The 25789-nt window shown below is 39.5% G+C and overlaps 2 protein-coding genes and 1 non-coding gene across 4 annotated transcripts in view; all 3 read left to right on the forward strand.

The window, feature by feature from the left end:
- Window positions 1-16793, forward strand: part of UBN2 (ubinuclein 2) — a 44688-nt gene extending 27895 nt beyond the window's left edge. For both annotated transcript variants that reach the window (XM_077783609.1, XM_077783610.1), the window contains exons 10-17: window positions 485-598; window positions 1916-2059; window positions 5368-5418; window positions 6780-6822; window positions 7498-9030; window positions 13027-13273; window positions 14001-14090; window positions 15011-16793. In XM_077783609.1, the coding sequence (XP_077639735.1) occupies window positions 485-598; window positions 1916-2059; window positions 5368-5418; window positions 6780-6822; window positions 7498-9030; window positions 13027-13273; window positions 14001-14090; window positions 15011-15060 (2272 nt within the window). In that variant the 3' untranslated portion in view covers window positions 15061-16793. The remainder of the gene's footprint in view (window positions 1-484; window positions 599-1915; window positions 2060-5367; window positions 5419-6779; window positions 6823-7497; window positions 9031-13026; window positions 13274-14000; window positions 14091-15010) is intronic.
- A 7777-nt stretch (window positions 16794-24570) lies between these two features.
- On the forward strand, window positions 24571-24643 carry TRNAR-CCU (transfer RNA arginine (anticodon CCU)). Its single transcript has one exon. It is a non-coding gene; the product is annotated as a tRNA-Arg (tRNA).
- Window positions 24644-25089: 446 nt separating this feature from the next.
- Window positions 25090-25566, forward strand: FMC1 (formation of mitochondrial complex V assembly factor 1). The gene is made up of 2 exons (XM_021552898.2): window positions 25090-25235; window positions 25321-25566. Exons 1-2 carry the CDS (start codon window positions 25107-25109, stop codon window positions 25513-25515), a joined length of 324 nt encoding a protein of 107 aa, XP_021408573.2. The 5' UTR covers window positions 25090-25106; the 3' UTR covers window positions 25516-25566.
- Window positions 25567-25789: the final 223 nt, after the last annotated feature.

Here is a 25789-nt window from a genome sequence, read left to right on the forward strand (position 1 = left end):
ATTGTCAGACATCAGAGAGAAATTCCATAAACTGAGTGAGATAGGTCTTGATAGAAAAAATAATCTGAAAGATAACTGGTTAATTCCTAAAATGGTGGATTAATGGAGGAGTATAGTGTGTTGAGATTACTGATATACTTTGTCCTTGTTCATTGTTATTGTTTGGATTATAGTTAACTAATTTTAGACTCGGAGCGGTATTAATAGTTTAATAAGTATCCTGCCACTTCCCAGTAGAGACATTGCTTGAAGCTCATCAGTGAAAGCACCTGTACAGTGTGTCCTTTTCACTTGGCTGAGACCCATAAGGCATTGGGGTGAGGGAGATAAAACTGTTTATCTAATAAGGAAGTATGGCAAAAAATCTTAAACAGGTCCTCTGCGGGTTATTTTTTCCCCCAACACCTAGAATGACAATCATTTTTCAATTACATATTTTGTCTGTGTAGTATAATTCTGAAGAAAATAATTGTTCCAACTGTAGGTTGCAAGCAGAAGATGAACGAGAGAAAAATGGATCAGAGGAAGATGATGACGAGAAACCTGGAAAGAGGGTTGTTGGACCCAGAAAGAAGTTTCACTGGGATGACACAGTGAGGTAAGACAAAACTACCTTTTCCACCAAGAATTTTCACTAACTTTATAAAGTGATCTCCAAGAGGATGACATTACATGATACAGTTGAATAAATAATTTTTCCCAGAAGTACACCTTGGAGAAGTTTTGAAGGCTGTTGGTGTTAAATAGGCAAACTGGAATTCTGTAATGGTAAAACATCTTCATCTTTAACTCGAAAGGAAAATCATCCTGTGTCCAGCCCTTTCCAGTTTCACTGCTTGTTTTTTTGCTTTATCCAAATAGATGATAATTTTCTGACTCCAGGACTTTGAGCCTCTTTAGGTAAAGAACAGGTGTGTAAGCAGTGTTATAACTGCTTCCCACCTTTCTAGGAATAAATTACAAAACACCAACAAGCACTAGAGATTTCTGCCATAGGAGGACAGACCATCAAAACTGTTGATAAGGATTTTGGCAAGCCTCCCAGTCCAGCAACAACTAGAACAATGAAATCATCTTAACCCCTTCTGTTCCCTCTGAACACAAGTTCTTTATCTCTGGACAGTAGCACAGATTCTTACTGAAGTGATCCGATACTAGAGTTTGGTTTCCTAGAACAGATTTTTCTGAAAACTGAGATGACTATTACTTAAATAATCTAGACTTTTAAGCAAGCACATCTTTCTAAATTAGTAATTTCTCATGAAAGATCTAAGATAATTTTAGTACAAGTGTGTGTGTATATATATGTATGTATTACTAAAAGGGGCTGGTGGACTTCCCTCAACAAGTCTTTTAAGTATATGAAGACAATAGGGAAGAAAGCTTAATGAAATATGTACAAGCAGTATAGCTTGGACTGAACTGGAGGGGAGGGAGATACTTAAATCTGTTGCTTTTTTTGTTCAAGAGACTCTGTAAGGATGATGTTACTTAATTGTGCACTTTTATATTTTTAAGAACAAAAGACAAAATCCCTGTCAGAAAGAATCCTCTGTAGAAGTACTCAGTGTAGAATGGATTTCACTTCCTTTCAGACAAATCAGAGGTCACTATGAGCAGAGTGAAAGGAGATGTTCCAACTGTGAGAAAACCACAAAGAAAATGTAAAACAAATTACAAAATGATAGGATGAAAATAAGAGTAAGAGTCTGTTGGAAATGGAAAAGTGACAATGGTACAGTATACCAGTTTGTAGTAGCAATGGTTTGTGCAGTATAAACTTCCAAAAAACACCTGGAACTGAGCACTTCCTACAACTATCAGTAGACAGCTTCAATTTCTTAACATTTTTCTGCTGAGCTTTTGAAAGGACTTTGTGTCTTTCAAAATGTATTTCTTTTGCTTCTTTTTGCAGGTCTCTGTTGTGTAATCTTGTCAAGATCAAGCTGGGATGTTACGAGCTAGAGCCAAATAGAAGTCAGTCTGCTGAAGATTACCTCAAAACCTTCATGGAAACAGAAGTGAAACCACTTTGGCCTAAAGGCTGGATGCAGGCAAGGTGAGATAACTGCTTTGGATATCTAGTCATTTTGGTGTAAATTATTTCTCTGGTTCCTCTTTATTGTCTTACATTTTACTCAACCATGTACTATTGATATTGGTTGGAACTTAGGCGTGTGTTTATGAAGCTGGAATAGTTTAGAAGAGCAAATATTTTTCTAAAATTAATTTTCTGTTGTGTTTTTAAGCCTGATACTGAAAAAACCCTCTGTTTTCCTTGGACAGCTATTTGCTTTTATCATCTCCTAGAGACTGAATTTGCTGCCACTTCTAACACAGCATGAAGCATGATGCTTCATTTCAGGAGAAGTATGAGGTGGGAGGGTAACAGCTTGGAAAGTTCTTTATGTGATAGAGGAAGTGATAATGATCTAGAAATCAGTTTTGCCTGTATGTTGGAACACTGCATTATCAGACTGCTCACACAGGCTTTAAAATTACAAGCTAGAATTTCAATAGCAGTGTTCACAACAGACTTAAGGTTTTTGCTGTCTATTTCTTGTTTGCACTTGGGATGCCCTGTTTTACAGTAGTTAAAAATACACCAGCTTCTATACTTGCTTCTTACAGATGTAAGAAGAAACAACCATACATAAGAGAGGGAGAAATAAAATGGGAGCAATAGTAAACTGCTTTGAAACACAGGTTTGGCAGCGATTTCTAATGGTTTGGAGTGAAAGAGGAGCAAGTATGGTTTGGCCTGAGTTCTTTCTCTCTTTAGCAACCACTGCAAAAGATAATTTCATTAAGCCTCAACCTGATTGTAAAAGCTAAATGATACAACTACTCACCTTGCTCATGAATACCTGAATTTTAGTTTAATCAAATCTATATCAAGCTGTAAAAATAACTGTACTAGATATTTCTGAGATCAGTCAGTGTAGAAATATCTGGTCAAATAGTAACAAAACAAACAAATGAAGTTTTATACTTCCTGGCATACAGCTGACTTATTTTTGTCCAATTTTTTAGTTTTTTGTGTAAGTATGCTAATGACTGAGATGTTGTCTGTTATGGAGATTTTATTGAATTAGATGAGACAGAGAATCCCAGTTTAGTTTAAGAATGGAAGATAAGACAGATCACTGATGATAGTGGAGAAATAGTCAAGAGATAGTATGAGGTGATTCAAAAATATATAGAAGTGAAGCATGTTAAAATTTTGTATTGGAAAGCCATAAAACATACAGTTCTCTCCTTTCCATTTGATAAGTCCACTGAAAATTTTTCTGAGCTTTTAAACTATCCATAAAATTGGCTTCAACAACAAAAGACAAAAACTAAACAAAAAACCAAAGTGCCCCCCAAAACCACCAACAGACCAAACAAACCCCAACAGGTGACAGATCATAACTTCCTGTCAACCAGCAAGATTTAATTTACTAATGGGGTGGTTTTAGTACCATAATGATTTACAAATTGTCCTGTATCTACTGGGTGGCACTTTCCTGCCTTCTGTTAAGGAAGTGGTGTAATGTAATTTGTAGGCAAACAGGTTTGCATAGAAAGAGGAAAATAAAGTATTTCTTGGAGTCTGGTAGTGGTAATTCCTAATACAGCACATAATTTGTATTCTGAATGCTCATTTTGTTGGGATGTTATGTTAGGGATTATGCTGAAGGCTTATAATTTTTTCGTTTTTATATGTGGCCTCAAGTGAGAAGGACCTATATAAACTTGGGGAAAAAAATTAGGTATTTAATGCTTAAACTGATCTACTGACCATGTATTTTTAAGGAATTCTTACTAATCAGAATAGTGTATGGTACCAGAACTTTCTGGGTGAAGCTTAAAAGAAAAATTTCTTGCACTTTCAAAGTTAATTGTATTTAATGTTTCTTGTAACTTCATAAGGAATGAAGAGGTAAGGTATTGATCATAACTGGAAATAACAGAATCAAAGGATTGTTAAAGGTGCAAGGGACCTCATATACTACCCTGTATTTTCTTTGTATGTCTGATTTCTGTACTTCTCTAGTACTTAAAATTTTGTTTTTAATCTTGAAGGCTGATGCTACAAATTACTGGGGCCTGTGATTAATTTTGAATTTTCATTTCCAAACTGAAAAGATTAAGGAATGGATAAAGCACCAAGAAGGAGGTGGGAAGGGAAATACTCTGGAGAAGCTGTATAGGTTGGGAGGTGGCACATTAAACATTTAATGAGGAATATTGATTTTGCTCCATGATGTTCTTCATAGGCGTTCAGTAGTCTCTGATGGAACAATGCAATACAGATTTGGAGGTTAGTGTGGTGAAGAAAATGTGAACATGGAGCTGGAAATAGAATCTGAGAAGTAAGGCACTGAACTGTAGTGAGAGGATCAGTGTTTTCTTACCAGATGGCATGAGATTTTTGGTTACTCAGATATTTTGTAATTATTGTAGCTCTGCAGGCTGTATTATCAGTGGTGAAAAGCACTTGTTTAGACAGCTGTTCATGATGTGGTCAGTGTCAATGTGATGGCAGTGCTGTAAGAAAATGTTGTCTGTCCTAGTTTGCCTATCTGGAAACAAGGAAGATGACCCAAGTTTTCACTGTCTATTCATAGCTGCATTTGAATAGTAAACTGTAGGGTAGATACAGGTCAGCAATAATTTTCACTTTCGACTTGGCAAGTAAGGAGCTGAAAACATTGAATAAAAGCATGGCAAGTTTTGAGATTGGTCACACTGGCTCCTGCCATTCCTTGGCTCTGTAGTAATATGTATGTGTAAGTCCAGTGTAACTAGAGTTAGAGAAGTGATACAAAATAGCCTAAAGTTTTTATTTTATTAAAATTTCAAAACCTTTTACTAAAGTTTTTTCAGTACTAAAAGTACTGAAGAAAGCTAGAAGCAAGCTTGGCTACTGTGTTTGGCCTTTTATCTTCTGTGCTTTTAAAAAACCCCACAAGAGATTAATAACTACAAATCCAAGCCTAGGGATCATTGTGTTGGATGAAGAGTTTACAATAATCTTTTATTTTATATTTTAACTATTTCATTCATCTTTGAGGAGAGAGCATTCGAAGTGTATTTCTTCTGTCCTGTTGAAGGAAGTAATATTCTCTTGTGTTGATTTTTGCTTGGTCATTTACTGAGGTATTTTGAGCATAAATGCAAATTATTACAATTTTTTAGATCTTCTGTTCATGGATGCCAAGACCTATACCATGACAGCATGGCAAAGTAATCATTAGTTCCCTTGGGGACAGATAATCAAAGGCTGGTTCTGAAAACCAAAGGATATTTGGATATTTAGTGGTCCTATGCTGTTTGTCTTTGTAGAATAATTTCATGTTTCTTTTCTCACCACTCTTTTAGGATGCTTTTTAAAGAAAGCCGAAGTGTTCACAATCACCTCACTTCTGCTCCGTGAGTATAACAGGGACAACATGCTTTACAAGATCTTTAGGTTGTGCAGAGCATCTTTTCTCATCTTCCTGCTACCTATTTTAGACAGAGGGAAGGAAAGGGAGGTACTTTGGGATTTGTTTGAAGATACTTATAATCTTCTTTAATGCCTCTAATTTAGGCATATAACTGTAACGTTCTTGTGGCATTAAATTTTAACTCACTTGAAAAGTGTCTAGATAACTCCAGGGGTATTAATGCTTGAATTAATACCTTTTACTCAAAGCATTACACACTGCCTAGTTTTTGACATTCAGCCTATTAAACTGAACTTGGACTGCAGTACTTCCTGCTTTTTTCTTTTCCTCAAAAATATCCCTAATCACAGAAGTCTGTGTATCTTATTGGGATTTTATCTTCTTTATTTTCAGACAACACTGTGTGCCTCTCAGGAGCTGTCCATATTCAGACAGGATTCAAATAAATTGCTACAACTTTAAATAAAACCCCAGTTGCAACTTTTGTGATAAATGTGATTAGCATAGGGTATTTTTCTACATAACATCAAAACTGAGTCATGGTCCACCTACAGTAAAGTCTTTTTTTAACCAGGTGTATTTCTAGTTGCTTAGGAAAGGATCAAGAATTGCCTACAAGATGTAAATCTGCTGATTACCCTCGAAGAAATAAAGTGTGAAATGCTGAACCTATAAGTTGAAGCCGATAACTAATGAGCCTTAATACTGTCCTTACTTGCATAACTGCAGTTTGCATACTTGCAGAAGAAAATCTGACAGTTTGCTAAATTACTTCTTGCAACAAACAAATCAGATACAACTGTTTTAATAGTTGATAAGCAACAAACCACTTTTGTGGGGGAAAGAAACAACTGTTTTTATCTGGTTTGAAATAAATGAGAATAGGAAGCATTCTCCTCAGGGACAAAAATGTCAATGTAAAAAGTGAAATTATATTGCTATTCTAGAAGACTTCAGTATAGACTAAGCTGCACTAAGTAGACAAACTCATAATATTAAGAGGCTGAAATTAATTGATAATTTTGAAGTTCTTCTAAATCAGAAAAATAAAACCAGCTCTCTGGATAGACCCTGATCTATATGTCAGGTTATATCATCAATTCAGTTGACTTTGCAACTATTTACATAGGGATGCATGATCAGAAAAATGAACTGATAGTGTGTTATTTTTCCTTCCCCCCTATATTTTAAACCATGTTCCATTTCAAGGACGTCTTATTATTAAAGCTGGACTCCTGTAGCCATCATTCTAGTTCATTGGGGTGTAATCAGGGTAACACTTAAAATGTCAGTAATTTTCTTTTTTTTTTAGTCTTGATGCACATTTTATCCCTTCTGTTTTAGGGCAAAGAAGAAGGTGATTCTGGCCCCTAAACCCAAAGTGAAGGTAAGAGCCTATTAAGATGTCTGAATATCCAGTTAATGGTCCAATGTGACCATTTGATACAACCTGTTTCTGCCTCTGATCCTGAAAAATTCTTGCAGAAGGTTTGTCAGGCAGTGCTTATTGACTTGGTGGTGGATTACTTTCAAGAATGTAGTATAAAATACCTCTGTATAGCTTTGCTACTTTAATCTGTATTAGTTTTTTGAAAATTGACTATGAAAAGGTACTAGTTCCAGTGATGTTTCACATTTTTGAATGTGTGCTTTGTGTGTTTTCAGTATGTGTTAAACTTGGCAACACTGGAAACCAGTACGGTTGGAAGGATACCATAGTATAGAGGTCCTCATCTGACGTGACCAGGTGTTGTCTGAATTCAGTAGCAGTTTTACTAAGTGATCAGATTAGCTACCCTATTCTTCATAATACTAGTTGTTCTTCACTGTGTTGGACACTTTCAGTTATGTGGAGCAACAACGCTAGATTTTTAAATCCAAATATTGAATTAGCACATGGGGTTCCAGCACCTAGGTATCATAAGTATCTTAATATGAAAATTTCAGTAGTAGATCTGTGGTTTGTCTGAATTTACTGAATGAAAGTATTACACTAAAGATCACCTTAAATCAATTTCAGAAAGACTATTAAACCTGATGTTTCTTATCCCTTCATTTTCAGGACTCCAGTCCAAAAAAAGAACAGAAAACCTGTATGTCTTCAGTCAATTCAGGTTGTGCTTCTGTACTGAGTTCAAGTGTAGCTGTGTGCACCCCAGCTAGCTCTAGCTGCACAGCAGCTCCGGAGACGATCTGCTTGGATGACTCGCTGGATGAAGACCTCTCTTTCCACCCACCCTCACTGGACTCTGTTTCTGATGCTCTGGCAGTTATCAATAATGGTGCCAAGGGATCACCTCTTGGGTCTACCATAGACACACCAACATCCAGACCTCGCCCTGGGCTGAGGGAGGAGAAACTAGCAAGCATTATGAGTAAGTTGCCTCTGGCAACTTCAAAGAAAGTAGAGCCCAGTCAAACATCCCATTCATCAAGTCTTATTGCTGGTCACACAGGGCCAGTACCAAAGAAACCCCAGGACTTAGTTCACACTGGTATCTCTTCAGGCCTTATTGCTGGATCTTCAATTCAAAATCCCAAGGTTTCCTTAGAGCCTTTGCCAGCCAAACTACTTCAACAAGGACTACAGAGGTCAAGTCAGATCCAAGCTGCTTCCTCCTCTTCTCAGACTCACATTTCTTCCTCTAAGACTCAAGCAGCTATTTCCACCTCCTCTCAAAGAACCAAGGATATCTTGGTATCATCTGCTGAGGCTCAAGGTGGTACTTCCTCAACATCACAAGTGACAAAGGTGCACCAGCATTCAGCTGTACAACAGAAATACGTATCTCCCTTACAAGCAACTATTAGTAAATCGCAGACCAATCCTGTGGTGAAATTGAGTAGTAATCCCAAACTCTCTTGCTCATCACCAGTCATCAAGGCTCAAGATAAATCTGTAGTGTATCGCCTGCCTTTGTCTAATCCCTCATCCGGAAGTGGCTCTCAAGTGTCTCACCCACTGGTTTCTCGGACAACATCCAGCACCTCTACCTCTAGTAACTATTTAGCTAAGGCTATGGTGTCACAAGCTTCTTCCCAGGGTTTCAAACCTCCCTTCTCCATGGCTGTCTCTCCCAAACCTGCTGCCTCTCCCAAGCCCACTTCATCTAAGCCCTCTGTGACACCGAAGCCCAATGCATCACCTAAATTTTCATCCAAGTCCACCTCATCCCCCAGGCCTGCAACAACACCCAGTTCTTCCAGTTCAAGTGCACTAGTTTCCCAGAGTAGTCACTCCAGCAACAACTCCCTTCATAAACAGGCCGGTGGTGTAAATATCAGCAGGCAGTCTCCTACAGTGAATTTGCTGTCCTCTAATCGCACCTCAGGCCTTCAGCCTGCAAAAAACCCTCAGGCTTCTTCAAAATTACCAAACTCTTCTCCTTCTGGAACTGTTGGTAAAAATAATCTGGGTGGAGTTGGAATGAATGTACCTGCCAGCAGAGGCAGTAACCTTAACTCAAGTGGAGCTAGTAGGACTAGTCTGTCTGGGGGAGCAGGAAGTGGAACACAGGGTGCTACTAAACAATTGTCAACTCCACACAGACCGTCTTCTGCCTCAGGGTCTCCAGTTGTAGCAGCCAGCGTGCAGGTATGCATTGAATAAGCTCACATTTGAGCCTTACATTAATGTTTATCACATTTATTTTGTAAACATTCTTAGTGTATTCTATCTTGATTTGTAAATGTCATAAATTTATTGTTTTACCTTTCTAAGCATAATGCTGATACTGATTAAACTATTTTACACTAAAGAATATGTATTTCCAGCTGATGTGAAATGCAAGGATCAGTGTGGAACAAATGCTCACTGTAAACTGTTTCTTGGTCTATACTGTAGAAAAGAATTCACTTTTTTCTTTTAACAGCACTAGAAAAGGTAAGCTTTGTGTGACCATATTTTCAGGGGATGTGGTATGTACTTGGATTAGTTGATTTGTGTATTCTCTCATATTTACAAATTTCTAATGATGGTCATACAAAAGGTGTCTTCATTCATTTGTTGTAAGGCTTCGTGATTAGCGTCAAAACCAGAGTCAGTTGCCTGTGGCTGAGTGTAATTCAAGACCTGTAATTAACACTTCCAAGGGCTTTTCATTTGTGTTTGTGACTATGTATTTTATTTTATAAGATCTAGTCAAACTGAATGAGATGCCCCATTAATGTATAAATACCCTAGAAACTGAAAGCTTATACTATCACTAGAGACAACGAAAATCAAACAAAACAAATATTTTTAAAATACCGTTATTCTAAAACATACGAACCTATTGTTTACCCAGAAGACAACCTGCTTTCCCAAGCTGTGCTCTTTTTACTGAGAATCCTTAATTACTGATATGATTTGATGTTTTCCTCTCTCTAGTGCTTTCTATGCTGAAGTCATCAATACTTAAGAAAATTAGTATTGTTTTAAATTATATTCTTGGTGTACAGCAAATGAAAAACTTAGTACTATTCTGAACAATGCACATAGTATTATTCTGAACAGTGCAGTTGCATGGGAGTGATGTATATTTGACTTCTGGCAAAATTTTATAATCTTTTAGTTTGCCATCAAATTGTTCTTAATACAGCTGAATACCAGGAGGAAGATGATTTTTGCAGGACACTTCCATGGTCTTTCATCCTACTGTACTGGAACAGTCAGCAATAAAAGTCTGACAGGCTCTGACACAGCATTCACTTACACTGGGTACTTTGAATGGCAAAAAGATCCCCAGACTGTGCTGTGTACAGGCCATCGAGGTACCACATAGGGTCTGGAGAAAAGCTGAACCAAGTTCAGTGCAGTTTGAGTACGCTTGAAGGTGCCTGGAGGAGACAAAAAGGGCTACAATGAATGGACTGGGAAGAGAATTGTTTCTTTATGGTGCAGTCAGCAGAATTCAGTGGATGCAATGGCTGTGATGTATAACAAAATGGTAAATGGGTGTGGTAGTGCTTAAAGGTGACAGAGAAGGGAAGCAAGCAGTGTTGTGCTGGATGATGATATGAATTCAGGCAAACCCTCCTGTAGTTGAAGGCAAGTAAAATTTTTGGTTACAAACAAAGATCACCCGAGTAATGAAATCCATTTTGGCCACAGTCCTTCTGAAGAGCACTGAGGTGTGGGGGTGTGTGGTGAATAATCAAGTAACATGAGTCCATACTATAAAACAGCAAAATAAGGTGTGTTGATATATAGAAAGGGGTAAATCAGCTGGAGGTACTGAGCAGCATATGTTATCAGTAAAATAATTATTGAGACCTTTAATGTGGGCTTCTTGACACTTCAGAAATTACTTTCATAACCTAAAAATGGTTTAGAAGAACAGTATGAAATCCAAGAAGATAAACCATGGAATAGGCTATTACTGCTGTGCACTGTGAAGCTTAGTCAGTGGAGTACATTCAAGGAAAGATTAGAATTAAATTGCCTCGTAGTTCAAGTACATTAAAGGGGAAGAGATGTGTGATAACAGAGGTTTTTATTTAGCTATAAAGGTGTAATGGCTGGCTGCTGAACCAACATCAATTCCAGACTAGTTGTTAGGAACAATGTACAAAGGACTTATTTACTCCTCTCAAAACTTCACATAAAACTGAATCTCCTTTCTTTTAAGGCCTTAGGATTTAATTCCTATTTGAGATGCTGTTAGAAGATGAGAATGGTATCTGCATTGCTCATTATAATATTCTGGTCTGCTTACATTAAAGATGAAACTAGATTATTTTGTGTAATAATAAAGGTGTACTTAACTAGGAAGCTTCCAAGAAGCATTTCCCTATTTTCCACTTCTGATTGACACAATTATTTACCAGAACACAAGTATATACCTACTGAAGCCTCACAGAAAGTTCCATCTTAAGGACACAAAGCCAAAGAGTACATGTGGGATTTCCTTTAAAAGTGCTACCTACCATTAGTACTCTTGAGCAGAATGGCTTATACTTCTAAGGTATCTGTGGGACCAGGATGCACCCTTTTAAGAGCTATTGTATATGAGTTAAATAGAAACATCTGAACTGCAGTTCCTTTAGAGCATGCTCTGTACCTCTTTCCTTCACTGTACTTCTCTCCTTTTTTAACGAGTAAGCAAGGTCTTGGCAGAGCACTTTACAAACTTCGTTTTCAGGCATTTTACAAATTCACAGTTGCAAAACATTACTGTATGGCTTTTATTTTGTTGCCCTTTACTAGATTGCATGGACAATGAACAGTTGTCGATTTTTTTGTATATAAGCTTATTGTGAAATTAGTACTTTTAAAGGCAAAAGAGAATAACAGTGTGTTGATACTTTTCATTCTTTTTTTTCTGCTTGTGGGATAGAATATGTTGTAGAATTTGGTACCTTTAAGATGACCATTATAAACACTTGCTAGGAACATCACCTGTAGGTAAATTCCTTTTACAGGGCCACTGTTTTAAAATAGTGTGTTTTCTCATAAGAAAAAACTGTCTGTTCTTTAGCTGCTTTCATTGAAATATCTTAAGACCAAAACTGGTAATAAAAAATTATCCATGCTAGGAGATTTCATGACTTTGCTTTCTCTGTGAGTTATTACAGAACTCAGTGAAATGTCATTTTCATTTTAAGCTCATGTGTTCGTTAAAATTGTTTTAAATTTTGGGTTTAGCTGACACTTACTTGTAAAAATGCACAGATTTGAAATCCTATTTCATCTGAGTCTTTTTAATTCAAATAGCTACACTATCTGAGTTGGAGTCTGATTCAAAATGCTTTTTGTACTAACTGTTTTATAGTAGATGCTTAGAAGACTGAACATTAGCATATGAAATTACTGTATATGCAGTGAAGGAAAGATTGTTAAACAAGAATGAGCTGATCTAATATTAGAGGAATTAATGTGATTTGGAAGCAGTTAGATAAAATGTAGATAAAATGTTCTTGCTAATCTTGCATTTTTATTTTAAAGCTCAGTGAATTTAACTTCATTTTGACGTTTATAGTGGAGAGATTATTTTCCTTTGCCTTTTCCTCTGACATGTGCATACACACCTCTACATAGATATGTATGTATGCATTTTGCTAACCTAGCTTCTTAAGTTTGGGGATTCTTACATATTAATCTTAATTTTCAGAATTCATTGTTTCTCTGCAGCCTCTTTAGAAATAATGTTCTGTTAAGACACAGATTTGGAAAGGAGAGGGGTGTAACACTGTACTTCTAAAGAACTTCAGATCTGTGGTGGACAATTTCATATTATTAATCTAATAGAAGATATTGCATTATATTGTGAATGTAGACCCAGTGCATAATTAGAAAGGAGATGAAGGAAAGTACCTGTAAGGCTGATGAGAAAAACATGACAGATGAGCCATACTTTTATGTCTGAATCTGCAATATAATTGTGCTTGCTTAGCAAATGAACACTGGGAAGACTTCCTGGGTATATAAGTGGATATTCATTAATAGTTCAATATACTTCTCAACAGAGGAACACTTAACAGGGAATACTTGATTTTTATACCCCTAAAGAATACAGTTCAGATCTTTAAAAATCTTGAAGCACTGCTTTTATTTTTCTTTTCTTTTTTTTTTCTTTTTTTTTTTTTTTTTTTTTTTTTTTTTTTTGCATAGTCAACAGCAGGAGCATCGTTACTGGCTAATGCCTCACCTCTGACTCTCATGGCATCACCCCTGTCTGTGACCAGTCAGAACGTGACATCTGCACCATTAGCTCCTTTTGGGATGCTGGGTGGCCTTGTTCCTGTGACTGTGCCCTTCCAGTTTCCCTTGGAGCTGCTTGGCTTTGGGACAGACACAGCTGGAGTGACAACCACCTCGGGATCTACCTCAGCGGCTTTCCACCACAGCCTAACTCAGAGTGAGTGGAATTATGACATTGTGCTGTAAGGAAAGATGCATCCTTAAAATGGAAATTGAGTACGGAAGCAGTAAAGTCCTGAGACACTCAGATTTGGCTCATGAAAATACCTAGAGGAGAGTAAATGGGATTTCTTCACAGGTATTATGTAAAGAAAGTTTTTACCAAAGTGTTATAAATCACCTTTGATAAGCTTATTTTTTTTATTATATTCATGGTATATGTTTAGTTTTGAACGTACTTTTTTTGGGTTAAATTCTAATACCTTATTTTTAGAAAGGTAGTTTAAATGTCTTCAAATGTTCAAATAAGACTTAATATGGTGATTCTTCAAAGTAGCCTTGACTCAATCTCAGAAATCACACAGCTCTCTTATGAAGAACTATCAACTAAGATGGCATTTACTTTTTCTGATTGTTTATAAAGAAGCTATTTATGTTCTTAATCCATATAAAATGTTGGTCTTTCTGCCAAACCAAATTATTTGAAGAGTTGCATCCCAGTAGTAAGGCATGGTCCTTGCTCTGGCTTTTGACTAACTATATTTGCATAGGTTTGTCTTTGTTGACTTATTCCAGCCATCAGAATGCTATCAGGTATTTATTCTTTGTTGTGAAGATAAGCCTGCTACTACAGCTACACTATAAAAACAAAAATTTATTTCACAGACACTGCCTCTCTCCTCAAGGTCTATTTTTTATCTTTGCTCTCCCTTTTTTTCCCCCAGACTTACTGAAGGGTTTACAGCCAGGTGCTCAGCATGCAGCAACACTGTCTCACTCACCTCTGCCTGCTCACTTGCAGCAAGCTTACACAGGTAAAGACATAATATATCCTTCGACTGAAATATAATGTACACCAGTATTTAGTTTAGAGAAGACACAACACAGGGACAAACTTTGGGAGCAGCTGGCAGAACTTATTCTATTGTAGCAGTGTTTTTGGAACCTGAATGATTTCTTTTTCCCTACTTCTCTTCAATGTCAGGAACAAAAAAGAAAGTAAAAAAATCCACTACTTTGGTGCAACAATTCTAGAAACTGAAGTGTACAAATTCAACTAGTGGGGAAAAAGGAATAGTACTTACTGGACACTAACATGATTGTTTATAGGCTGTATAAAGTTTTTTTCCACTAAGAATTTTCCTTTCCCCTTTGAAGGAGAAACTGACCTTCTAGCTAAAAGCTTTCTTCATGTTTCTTATAAGACTATATTCATGTGTGAATGGTGGGATGGTTTCTTAATATAATGTCTGCTTTCCTTAGGATTTTTATGCTTGATAGGAGATATTTTAATAAGAGAAACTTGAAGCAGAGCACTTTCTTTTTCTGTTTGTAAGGCTTAGAGCGGGAAAATTTTCAGAAAGCTTTAGAAGGTGCAGTTTAGAGTGTACACCTTTCTTTGTCACCTGTCTGTGTTTTCTGGGGGCCAGGAGAAGGAATGGGAAGGGTGGCAGCAGGTTGGTGGGCATTCTTCATTCATTATTTGAGAGTTCTCAGTACCAAAAAACTGGGCAGTGTTTTGGTATGAAGCTTGATATATCAGGTTTCACCAATGCTATTTCTAATAAATGAACTACAGAAAAGATGCAAAGTCTTTGCTTGGTAAAGACAATGTACTTTTTGGTAATGCTAAAGCTGAACCTGCCAAATTCCTGTCTCTCCTCCTGTAAGTTACAAAAACAAAAGTTCACTCATGCTTTTATTCTTCCCTTTTGTTTCTGTCTCTCAACTACAGATGGAGGCCAAAGTAAAGGGGACACTAAGTTACAGCGGAAAAACCAGTGACTTCTGGACAAGCAAGGGAGCTGAAGCAGTTCTGGTTGGCTGACAGAATCTGCCCAGTTGGGAAAGTGCTTATTGTCACAGGGCTGCTGTTTCTGTCAATGTTTACATATTCTGATCCTAAGCACTGTGGTGAGAGGAAGAAGAAAAATAAAACAATACTTGATCAAAGAGAGAAGGAAAAGGAGGACTGGTCCTCCTGGTCATGCAGACTGGTCATAGTTTGGTATTGCCTAAAGAAACAACCTTTTGTATCTGCTCTGATTGGCTCGTAAAAGAAATTGATCGTCAAACCCACAGCAGCACCAACATTTTATTTCTGGATGAAGTACAATGGAAAGTGGAAATGGTGAAAGGTGCTAGAATAGGTTTCTCCATTCATTGCATAAAGTGGAATCATCCACTTCCTTAGTGCCCAAAGTGCCCAGTATGTGTAGGTCCTGAGTGTACTATATGGTTGTGGACCAAAGTTTATGTTGAATAGAGATGGTGCTGGGATACTTTGCATTACAATTAAACCTTTAGACAAAAGCAGTTTCTGATAATGGGTATTTATCCAGCTTTAGAAGGCTGTTTCACTTTAGGGAGCCTACAGATGTATGCAGTCTCAATAGAGAGTTGTCTTCAAACAGAGATCTCCTGGTACATCAAAATGTAAGACACAGACTATTTGATTTATTTTCAGGGTTTTTATAAGTACAAAAGTTCTTCTTTAAGGGAGGAAGGGGATAGAAATTCATTAACATGAAAAGAAACCCACATTTTATTGGTCAGACTAGCATTTTCCCACTTTCTTTTTTAATCACGCTAATGTTTCGGTATTTCCATTTGTTAAACTTTCTTTACCTTGTGCTTATTTGCTACTGGAAAGATACTCTCTTCATGTCTTTCATAAACCACAACCAGTTCTTTTCTCATTCTAAGGCTTCATCTTTTATCTAACTCCTCCCAGAAGCCATCATTATATTGATTTGCTAGGTAAAGTAAGCTGATTGTGACCTATTCCAGTCAGATTAATATTGCTTCAGGCATTAGCCAAAGAGGAGTCGTTCAAAAGCGACCAGAGGTGCCTTCTCTTCTGGAGGCTGAATGGGTTGTCTCCAGCATTTCCAGCCCCTGCTGGCCTGGGGAGTTTGACCTGAACTCTTTCTTATATGGCAGGACAAGACTTCAGAGCTTGCTTTGTTGGGTTTTTTTTCTTTGATAATAAAAACATCAACTGGTTCACATGTAAGATTAGGAAGCATCCAGCGCATGTTGCACTTTTGTCACTAGCACAGAAGTTTGCTGTTGAGTCCCTTGAGCTGTCAGATGAAAGGTGAGAATGGCAGAAACTAAAATATGTCATAGGGAAAAGGAGCAAATAAATCGGTATGATGCCCTTCTTCTTCAAACCTGAAACATTCCTTTGACCAGAGATGCTGAAATTCTTAGCAGATAGTTTTTCTGGTAGTTTGACATGAGACTGAACCAGACACTACTGGTTATCTCACACCTTTAGAGAGACTTTGACCCCTGAACAATGGCTCTTCAGTGTATTTTGCTAGATTACTTAGAGCTTGCAGGTTTCTTTTACATGTGATTTATTTTTCTTAGATCAGACAACAATTTCTTTTCTATTTAGAGCTCATTTTAATTTTATATAAATATATATACATAAATTTAAAATAATATATATTGTGTATTTAGTATAAAAATGTTGGGTTGAGCTCAGCAATAAATGTTTTTGCACAACACTTCTGTGAAAGACAGATTGAATTAAGATGCATTAGTTCATTAGTTTCACTCCACAGCATCTGCCAGTTAAATGCTTTTTAGCTGGTGCTAATGTTTTGTATGTGACGTGTTGATCAGACAAGCTTGCATCTCCATTGAGGTTTAGAGTTGAAACACAAACACTGTGTAGACCCTGGCATTAATACTGCACAAATTCTTTCAAAATACCATCAATTATTTAGAGTGCAAGCTTCATCTGATATTTTTTTCTTTTCTCCAGGAAGGGTTGAAGGAAGCCAACTTTTGTTTTTTGAGGCCCAACAGTTCTGATAGGATGTTAATGCTCTGAACTGTGTCAAACCTGAACAATGCATATAGCTAGGGGAGTTGTGGCAGTGAGCCATTGGGCAGCAATATATTTAAAGGACCCTGTCCTAAGAGAGTTCTACCTCTTCTGTGTTTTCCTCATCAAGGCATCCCATTCAAATTGTCATCTTTTGTCTTCATACTTACTGAAATTTTAGACTGGGAGACTTGGAGCCCTTTATGACTACAGCACAAATTCCCTTTCAACATTCCTTTCTTCCTGGAAGTATGCTTCATCTTCAGGTGAAGAATATCCTCTCTAAATGTTAAGGGTAGGAGTAGTCCTGCCTCTGTGTCCTGTTGAGCTTCTCAGTCTTGGGAAACAAGTAAACTAATACTTATTGTGGAAATAGATACTAGGATGATGAAAATAAAGATGACCATACATTGTTTGTGACATCAGTTCAAACAACCCCCCCCAGCAGGTAACTCTTTTCAGTCATTATACTCCTGTTAGTCATTATGCTCCTGAGCATCTTTTCAATGAATGGCATTGGGGATGGGAACCTTTTACTTGCTGTTTTCTATTGTCCTTGGTTAAACCTAGCAAGGCCAAATCAAAGGAAATAATAGGGTGGTTCCCAGAGACCTTTGCAGGAAACATAGACAGAATGGGAAAGATTACTGCAACATTTGAATGCAAAATTAGGGTAATGTTTTAGTATTTTCTGCACAGCAGCTCTTCTGAAGACATTTCCCCCCCCCCCCCCCCCCCAAGTTTTTACTACTTTTTAAGGGCCTTTGTTAATAAATAAACTGTAGTTGTACATACTAAATAAACCCTCAGTATTCACAAGCAATAAGAAAGCCAAGTAGAGCTGTCTTTTCAGGCAGCAGGGCTGAACTTGGTTTGGGGACTGTATACGAGCTAGCGTGTCAAGCTCTCTGAAAGCCCCAAACAAATGCAAGCAATAACTTCAAACATAGGTTTTAGATGTTGACACTGTCTGGGTAGTATTCCCTGCTACATGACCCAAAGTCCCAAAAACCATGGTAGCTCTTTTAAATTATTTGAGACTCTTGCAAAGAAAGAGGGCAGGCTAGATGAAAAACAGGCTGCAGAGTTTCCTGATACCTTGGACTATAACTGCAGTGTTCTCCCATTCCAAGACACAAATGGCCTAAGTCACTCTGTCCAGCCTTCTCTGTTGATTTAAGAAACATGTCTAAATACTGATCAACTGGGTCACAAGTGCAGATGCTGTGGGTTTCACATCTGTTTTCTGCTAATCAGAAGAAACTTTTAATTACTTGGGTTCTGCTTTGTGTTTGAATCTGATAAAAATTGTCTTACGCATGGATTTAGGGGTGGGACAGGTGCTAAAAGCCTGTTCCTTCCTTCAGTCCCATCACCTGACCCTTCCTCCACACTCCTTCTCCACTTGGTGCAAGACCCTTGAGGACATGAAAACAGAGAAATCTGCAACTCTCCCAAGCTGCCATCAGTTGTGCGAACCAGTAACCCTCTGGGAGTCACCTTGGACTCCAACTAACTTTATCACATTTGCTGCTACATTTGTAAAATGAACTTTTGGCTGTATTTATTAGCAAATTTTAATCTAGTTTACAGGGGGTTTTTTTGTTTTCTTTTGATTAGCTTTTGCCCACAGTTGGATTAGAAGCATTCGGGTGTTTGGGTTGATGGGTTTTTTATTTCAATTTTTTTGTTTGTTTCTTTTTGTGTGAATTGGTGAAAGCACAGTGGTTCCTCTTCTGCTTTTGTTCTGGATTTTTTTTGAAGATGGCATTGCAGGGAAAATCTACAGCCAAACCAAACTGAGGAAGGCTTTTCCCCATACCTAACTTTCATCTTTTGCTGAACTGGGGGGAAAATCATTAAAGGGACACTTGGGTTTTTTGTTTGGGCTTGTTAGTTGTTTTGTTTTTTGTTTTTTTTTCCATAAAATGAACCAGAAATTTAAAGCATTAGGCAAACAACTGATTCATTAACACTTTACGCAATTTTAATTTTATAGAAATTTTTAAGAAGGTTGCTAGACTTTGATTTGTCCAAGCTCTGGTGAAGTGGCTGTTACCCTTCATGACTTACTTGATTCAGGCCTTTGTCCTTTGTTTAAGTGCCTTTTTTTTTTTTTTTTTAAATTTTATTTTCCTACCCTCTTTAAACTTTTCTCAGCGATCCTGAAGTGCTGGAAAGCATTTTGGAGGAAAATCTTAAGTTTGCCAAGATGGCATTATGCTGTTAAACTGGGGTTTTTCTCCCTTTTGTAAAGGAAAAAAAAAACAAAACCATGTGTGTATTGTATGTAACTTCATAGCTGCTGTACTGTGGCATTGGTTCTGTGTGCTTGTGCATTCTCTCTCTCACACACACACATGCACACACACACACACACAAGCAATATTCCTGAAACCTGTTCATCCTTCTCCATTCTCCTGGCTCTGTTAAATACAACTTCAAGGTTGAACATTTGTGCAAAGACGACAGTACAATAAAAGAGTGTGTGCATGAGTGTGTGTAAATGTGCATGAGAGAAAGGAAGTGGCTAACAGGAATGAAACTTGTTGCATTTTTCTCTGAAGGTTTTGAATTGGTTTCTTAATTAGATCACAAGTAAAATATTATGGGCCCTGTTTGGCAACCTTAATTACTGGACTGCGTCACACAATCACTGAGTCTGAGGCAGAGATGTGTGGCTGACAGCCCCAAGGAGCTGGGAGGTAAATAAAGTTAAAATAGCAGCTAGCAACATATTTGAATTGAGATTAACCGCAAGAATCTTGTGTGCAGCTGGTCACTACCAGTTACTGCAAGGATTCTCACATTTATCAAAGTTGTCACTTTCCACCATGCATCCTATGTAAGAAAGAATAAGGCAAAACCTGCAAGAGTGCAGCTGCTAATGGAGTTTAAAGCTTGCTGTGGTTCACATGCTGCCTAAGTCACCATGACGTCATAGCATACTTTTCAAGTTGTACTACTTAGTTTGTTGAGATTTCATTAGTGGTTTCTTCTCTTACTATAATGAACAGTAAGTTCATGTGTTCTTAGCTGCAGATAAACCCTCATAATATAGTATCTGTGCTTGTTTCCTCCTCAGACAAAATTGGCTATCTGCAATAGATGATCTACTGATTTTAACAGCTTTGTGCTGAGGATCTCTATCTAACTTATGATTATTATAAGCATGAATACCTGAAATTAGCAATTCACTTGTGGACCAAGTGCTAAACTTAAGGTAACATGCATATGCATCACTAGACTGTTCTAGTTCTGTGATGTGCTTCCCCTAGGGAAGATCTAATTTTGAGTTGCAATATGGAAAGGAAGCATTTATGTTGCAGAGTTGGAATGGAATGATGAGTCCTTCATGGGTGGAGAACCAGTGTGGAAACCAGAAAATATGGTACCAAATACATTCCTGGCAGAGAATAGCCTCAGTTCTTGGCTCGTCTTCACATGTTTGAGTTAACCTGTTACGCAAACTATGCCGTAAGTGGATTTTTCCTACCAATCTAATGGTGCCAATCAAAGATAGGACTATTTCTGGTAGCTCAGCCAGTTGGAGTGGTAGAGGGTACTCCTTCATCTGTCTTAGGTGCATCAGTGAAGTTACTTCAGTGAAGTTTACCACATTTACCAATTACATTGTTTAATTCCTTTTGAACACACATGCTCTTCATCTTGGGCTGATATGTGGGATGAGGAATCTACAGCTGGTGATGATGGCTGACTGTTGCAGTCTCTAACAAATGCAGCTGTTGTAAAAAGTCTGTGTCTGTCTACTGCTTAAGAAATCACTGCCAAAATAAGCAGCCAGAAGTATGCTTACTGGGCTACTGGGAAAATAACTGTTGTGTAGGGGAATACTTTGTTTGTGGAAACTTCTGGTGAGGGTTCATCATCCTTTTTCTGTCATGCAGTGATCCCTTGCTGCTGTAATAGCCTTTTGGGGCTCTAGAAAGCCCTGGTGCTGCTGTGAGTTATGCTGAGAGATCAACATGGCCTGGAATTGGCCCAAAACTGGGGAAGTATAAAAATTCCCTGCAACTGTTTTTGCACACTCATAAGTAAAACTGCTAATATTGTCAGTAGTCACAGATATAGGTCTGTCTTTTGTAGCCATTTTTGACAGCTGTAGTTCTACCCCAACCATCACCATGTTTTGTATTTAGAAGCGTGTATCAGTCTCTGCCATTGCTGTCATCTCCTACTTAAAAAACAACCATTCACTACTAAGTTGTTCTTTATGGTGAAGTAATCCCAACCAAGCAATATACACTGTATTTGGCTCCTATCATGTGCAATACTAAAAGGGTTTTTGTTTCTTCCTAGCAATGTGTGCAGATGCATTTTATCAATAAATAGTCATACTTGCTATTGTCTAGTACCAAGAGCAAAAGAGTGGGAGAATCAACCAAAACCAGTCAGAAAATGCCACTATCATAGACCAAACTGAGCAGTTGCTGAGGTAGAGCTTAATTGAGACTTAGCAGATTTCACCAGAGTGAGGGAAGAAACTTTTTTGTGTTCTCAGCTTTTTCCAGCTAAGGCCTTAGTTTGATTATTAGTCACTAATATCAACTATGCAGATAAGTATTTACGTGTTTCAGTGTTACATGCATTCCTTTCCCCAGCTACCCCAGCTAATATTGAAATTTTACCCAAAGAAAATTGAGTATTTTTTAATGTCTGTAATGCAGAACTTTTTGCTAACATGAAAAAAACCCTGTATTTTAAAAAAGAAACCCTTTCACTGATGCAACATGTAATGTCAAGTGTCAAAAAGTTGCTTGAGAGGGAAGCTAAAATCACTTTTTGTGACAGGTTTTAGTCTGAGAGTTTTATAGAATATTCAGCTCTCACATATGGATTTAGAAGTTGGAGAAATGTTTTTTAATGTACAGGTTGGATTTGGGAAGAAACTCTTGAGACATCCCAGGTTTCTTTCCAGCATGTGAAGTGAATTAAATTAATTTCTCACTGATATGAAGTTGCTTCTAAACAAGGGGAGTTACCAGCTAAATAAAAACTAAATCCCAGTCCCCAGGTATTTCTCACTGGTCTTTTAGTCTTGTTGTATGTGACTACAAATAACAATTTAGCTCAGAGGTGAGAATTGTAGTATGTGTTTTATTGCCGGTGATTCCATCATGTAGCAATTAGTACCATGTTCTTGCATAGTTATCAAGATCTGTACTGGAAATAGATGGAAAAATTTTATTTTTGGACTACTGTTTAAAAAAAACCAACAAAATTACTACTTTTTACCCCCAAAAAGTCTACTGAGGAGCGCTATATTTTAGCAGTTAAACTAGTATCCTTGTTAATGTGATTTGTCTCTTGTAGTCTTTTACTGAGAGTTAGAAGCATTTAATGAGTAATCCTTAAAAAGTTGCCATTCTCTAGCTTAAGGTCAAGTGCTTATAATAAAAAGGCATCTGTGATGATATCTGCTGATGATACAAAATCTCTATGTTCAGAATACTTCACTGGGGGGAAAAAAAAAGGTGAGGGTGCAAGTCCCTTTAGGCCTGCCTGTTAAAAGAGGGTCAGTGAAGAATGCCCTGCACAGCTAATGGCAGTGGAGAATATCCCCTCAACAGCAGTTTGGCCTCCATATCCTTTGGTGTAACTTTTAACATATATACAATATATATTAGCAAGTTTAGATATAACCAGTTTAACTCTGACTTGCTGTGATCCCCCAGACAATGAAGGGCTGAGAAACTCTTTTGCTGCCTTTCACTGAGGAGCTCAGAACAAAAAGCTGGAGGATTTTTTTTTTTTTTTTAAATTAACACATGTTAAATCACAGCTAGAATTCTTTGCATTCTTTGGCTTCAAACAAAGGAATGCAGAGTTATTATGAGACGGCAAACGTGTTTGAGTTGGTGATTCCTGTGCTGCTGTCCTCAGTCCAGCATGAATTTGTACAAAGTCACCTTCCTCCTTTGACACTCACGCATTCCAGGTCATAGGGCTTAGCGATGGAGAGAGGATCCCAACAGCCTTGTGCTTACCTGATGAGCTCTTCTGAGAAACTGCCCCATGAAATGCTCCCCTCTTGTGACAACAAGCCTGAGCAACAAAATGCAGCTACATTTGGGTGGTAAGCACCACTTTCATTTGGATTTTTTTAGGGAGGTGTGTTCCAATAACTTCAAGGGATACTGTGTTTTAAATATGTGGTTTCTTTCCTCTCTCCTTATAAAACTGGACCTGAACACAACTTTTGAGTCGTTGGGGTTTGTTTTTGTTTTGTTTTGGATTTTTTTTCTTTGTAATAATCTCAGGACCTGAAAGATTGTAGCATTTAGTGTGTCTTAAAAATGATGTACTGTACCAGCCATGGATTTTGTAAATACACCTGTCTCCCTTTTTTGTATTTTAATTTTTTAAAAGTGTGTAAGGCTCTTTGCCAGAGGAACTGGTGCCTGCTTTATCTCCATCCTGAACTGAAGCAGGAACAGGAAGAAGCTGCTGCCTCGAAAGCCTGCGTCAGTTCCAGTGTGTATATGGGACAGTTTAATGACTGTTAGTCTTTTGTTAGTTGGGAAGCTGGTTAGTTCCCTGCACATTCCCAGTTGTGGCTAGCAGAGCCCTGTCAGGGAGGCTAATTTTAACTCTCTTCTGTGTGACTACTTGACGTTTTCACTCCTTCCAGGTACTCAGGTTTCCTATCCCTGAGCAGTCCAATGCTTTCAGAGGTCAGGACTACTGGCTCTCTGTGAGAGTAACTGGAGAGCATTTCATTTTATCAGTGCTCTGATTCAAACACAGTCATGGGGTTCGTATCCTGCAAACCTTGTGGGTAACGCTGCCTTCACCTGTTCAGAAGGGGCTTGCCCTTTTCTGCTTTCCTGAAAGGAGCGCAAGCTTTTTTTGGCAGCAGACTTTGCTCTGGGATCTACCCTTGCCGGCAGACCCCTGTTCTGCAGTAGGAGCCTTACTCAATTTGGCGTAGCTGTTCCCTGTCCCTGACTGCGACAGGCTTTTTCATGAGTGTACTTTTCTGTTTTTTTATGTGTCACGTGTCTGTGCTGTATTAAATAAAGAGGAATGTACATACTAGCCTTATGTCTGTTTTGATTTCTCACAAAAATAAAAATGGGAAAAGGTTTCACTTGAAGGGCTGGCCCTCTTGGGACTTTTGGCCGGGTTATTTCCTCCTTCAGCCAGGGGAACCTGCCGAGCAAGGGTAACACTGTGTGTAACCACCAGAGTTTAGAAACCGGTAAAGGGTCAGTATGGAAGGGAGCGCTTCCCTGTGGGAACACCGCGTTTTTCCGATGTGCAGCCTCGAACGCCATTAAGGGCTCGCGGCCCCGCCTGGCCCGGCTCCCAGGGGACCGCGCGGCAGCCGCGCTGGGCGGCGCTGTCCAATCACCGACCTCCGAAACGCGCTGTGAAAGAAAGGGGCGGGGACAGCAGATAAGTAAGCACATCGACTGCGACTCCTCGCGGCAGCCCCAGTGGCCTAATGGATAAGGCATTGGCCTCCTAAGCCAGGGATTGTGGGTTCGAGTCCCATCTGGGGTGGGTATTTTTTTTCTTCCGCACTCGAGCCGCGCCGTCTCACACAATCCTGTAACCCGCCGTCTGCGGTGGGTCTGCGGTCCTGCGCTTCGTCTTGGGCGTCCCCTTCTGGCTCCAGCGGGACCCGAAGCGCCTTTTGAACCGGATACCCCAGAAACTGGCAGGGACGCGCCCGCGGCCCAAGCCAGTTTCCTGCCTCTCGGGCGGCTCCTGTGGTCACGCTCCGTTACCACAGGCCGGCTACGACGCGTAGAGCCCAGCTCGAGACGCGCAGCGGGCCCGCCCCGGTCTCGGCGCTCGACCCCCGACACTGGACCCGCGCCGCTTACGGTGGCGGGGGAGGGCGGCGGAGAGCAGAAGGAGGCGATCGTTCGCTCGGCGCTCGACTGCCCGCACTGCCGGGGCGCGAGGGCGAGGCCCGGCGGCGGCGCTCGATTGGCCGGCGCGCCCGCGCGCGGCTCGGAAGATGGCGGCCCCGGGAGCCCCGCTGCGCACCCTGCGCGCGCTCCTGCGCGAGCTGCGGCGCGCCGCCGGCCGCTCCTATCGCGACAGCCCCGCCTATCGGCACGTGCTCGCGGCCTTCCGCGCGCACCGGGTACGCGCCGCCTCCCCCGTCCCGCCCCGGCAGCCCCCGGGGCTCGGCGAGGCCTCGGGGCCGCCCTGACCGCCGCTCCCCGCAGGTGACCAGCGAGAAGCTGTGCCGGGCCCAGCAGGAGCTGCACTTCCAGGCCGCCACCTACCTGTGCCTGCTGCGCAGCGTCCGGGAGCACGAGGCCCTGCACCGCGAGTACCACGGCAGGGGCGAGCGCTCGCCCCAGGAGGTCGCCGGGCTGGTGGGCTTCAGACTGCCTCAGCAGCCGGGAGGGAAGGGCTGAGACCGGACTGCTGTGTCCCATGGTTATTCCTCAATAAATAAATATCCTAGAGCTACTGGAATGGGCCTGATTCTCTAGCAGGTGCCTTTTGTCATTTTTAGGTTATGGTGTGAAAGCCGTAATTGGAGACAACCAACCCCCTCTCCCTTTATCAGGCTTCCCAGACACCCATCCCGTCCTTGTGAATGTGTGTTAGATGGCAACCCTTCCAGGGGTTGACAGAGAGGGGTGGTTGTAGTGGAAAAACATCTCAGCCTTCACTGATGAACTGTGG

Source organism: Lonchura striata, chromosome 5 (genome assembly GCF_046129695.1).
Source record: "Lonchura striata isolate bLonStr1 chromosome 5, bLonStr1.mat, whole genome shotgun sequence".
NCBI classification, from domain to species: Eukaryota; Metazoa; Chordata; class Aves; order Passeriformes; family Estrildidae; genus Lonchura; species Lonchura striata.